At 52.1% G+C, this 1,561-nt stretch overlaps 1 protein-coding gene across 1 annotated transcript in view; it reads left to right on the top strand.

Annotated features, from left to right (window-relative positions):
• Positions 1 to 1,561, top strand: part of CPAMD8 (C3 and PZP-like, alpha-2-macroglobulin domain containing 8) — a 151,598-nt gene that overhangs the window by 147,691 nt on the left and 2,346 nt on the right. The window contains 2 exon segments of the mRNA XM_011925896.1: positions 1 to 46; positions 176 to 326. Coding sequence (XP_011781286.1) covers positions 1 to 46; positions 176 to 326 — 197 coding nt within the window.

Raw genomic sequence — 1,561 nt, 5'->3', positions numbered from 1 at the left:
CGGGCCGTGCCTCTGGAGCCCGCGCCTCCCAGCTGCTGCGCCCTCGGTGAGGACCGTAGCCCTCGCCTAGCCTCAGGGACCCCATCGCTGCTGCTCTGGGCCACGGATCTCCTCCCCTCGGCCGTTGGGTCCCCTCCCGGCCACGCCCTCCCGACCGAGGTCCCCTTCCTTCCAGAGCAGCCGCTGCCGGCCTCAGTGTCCTCCACCTACGGGGATGACCTGGCTTCTGTGGCCCCGGGGCATTTGCAGCAGGACATGAAGCTGAGTGGAGCCGGCCTTGAGGTGGTGGACTCAGACCCTGAGTCTGAAGGGGAGGTGGAGGACAGGTGAGAGCTGGGCCCACCCCAGAGCTCAGAGACATAGGCTCAATATCTCCCAACCTCCCTCCCCTACCAACCTCCCTCCACCACCTGCCCCGACCCCCCACAGGCAGTGGGAATGACTCAAAGGGTCAGAGGCTCAGAGTTCCTGGGGACAAAGTGGAACATTCATCCTCCCTCCACCCCGGCCCACGCAACACTCACCAGCAAACAGCTGTGGTTTGTGTGTGTGTGTGTGCGCACATACGGGTCAAGGATCCCTTATTTTAAATGCTTGGGACCAGAAGTGTTTTGGATTTCAGATTTTTCCAGATTTCAGAATGCTTGCATGATATAGTTAGCCAAGGTTCAGCATCCCTACTCTAAAAATCTGAAATGCTCCGATGAGCATTGCCTTTGAGCACGTCAAGTTGCTGCTCAAAAAGATTTGGATTTTGGAACATTTCAGATTTAGGATTTTTGGACTAGGGAAGCTTAGCCTGTAGTTAGCAGCATGTGGTTTTCTCATGGGCAGATTTGTGTAATCTCAACCATAGTCAACAAACATCCCAAAAGATTTGGATTTTGGAACATTTCAGATTTAGGATTTTTGGACTAGGGAAGCTTAGCCTGTAGTTAGCAGCATGTGGTTTCCTCATGGGCAGATTTGTGTAATCTCAACCATAGTCAACAAACATCCCATTTGCACAGAATCCTTCCAGCTGCTCTTCCATAATTTCACCTCTCCCCTCAACACCTGCAACCACTAAGCCATTTTCCCCTTCCGCGTCTGTAATTTTGTCATTTCGAGAATGCCAGGTAAGTGGAATCAGAGCAGATAATCTTTGGAGCATGATCCCCTTGTGTTCACCTGTGGTGTTTCGTGTATCCATAGTTCATTCTTTTTTTTTTTTTTTTGTGAGATGGAGTATTACTCTGTCACCCAGGCTGGAGTGCAATGCCTCAATCTGGGCTCACTGCAATCTCTGCCTCCCAGGTTCAAGCGATTCTCCTGCCTGAGCCTCCCCAGTAGCTGGGATTACAGGGGCCCACCACCATGCCCAGCTAATTTTTGTATTTTTAGTAGAGACGGGGTTTCTCCATGTTGGTCAGGCTGGTCTCAAACTCCTGACCTCAGGTGATCTGCCCACCTCAGCCTCCCAAAGTGCTGGGATTACAGGCATGCACCACCATGCCCAGCTAATTTTTTGTATTTAGTAGAGACGGGGTTTCTCCATGTTGGTCAGGCTGGTCTCAAACTC

Source organism: Colobus angolensis, unplaced genomic scaffold (genome assembly GCF_000951035.1).
Source record: "Colobus angolensis palliatus isolate OR3802 unplaced genomic scaffold, Cang.pa_1.0 Scaffold66, whole genome shotgun sequence".
Lineage (NCBI taxonomy): Eukaryota > Metazoa > Chordata > Mammalia > Primates > Cercopithecidae > Colobus > Colobus angolensis.
Note: the sequence above shows the minus strand (reverse complement) of the source record. Positions and strands in the feature narration are given on the sequence as shown.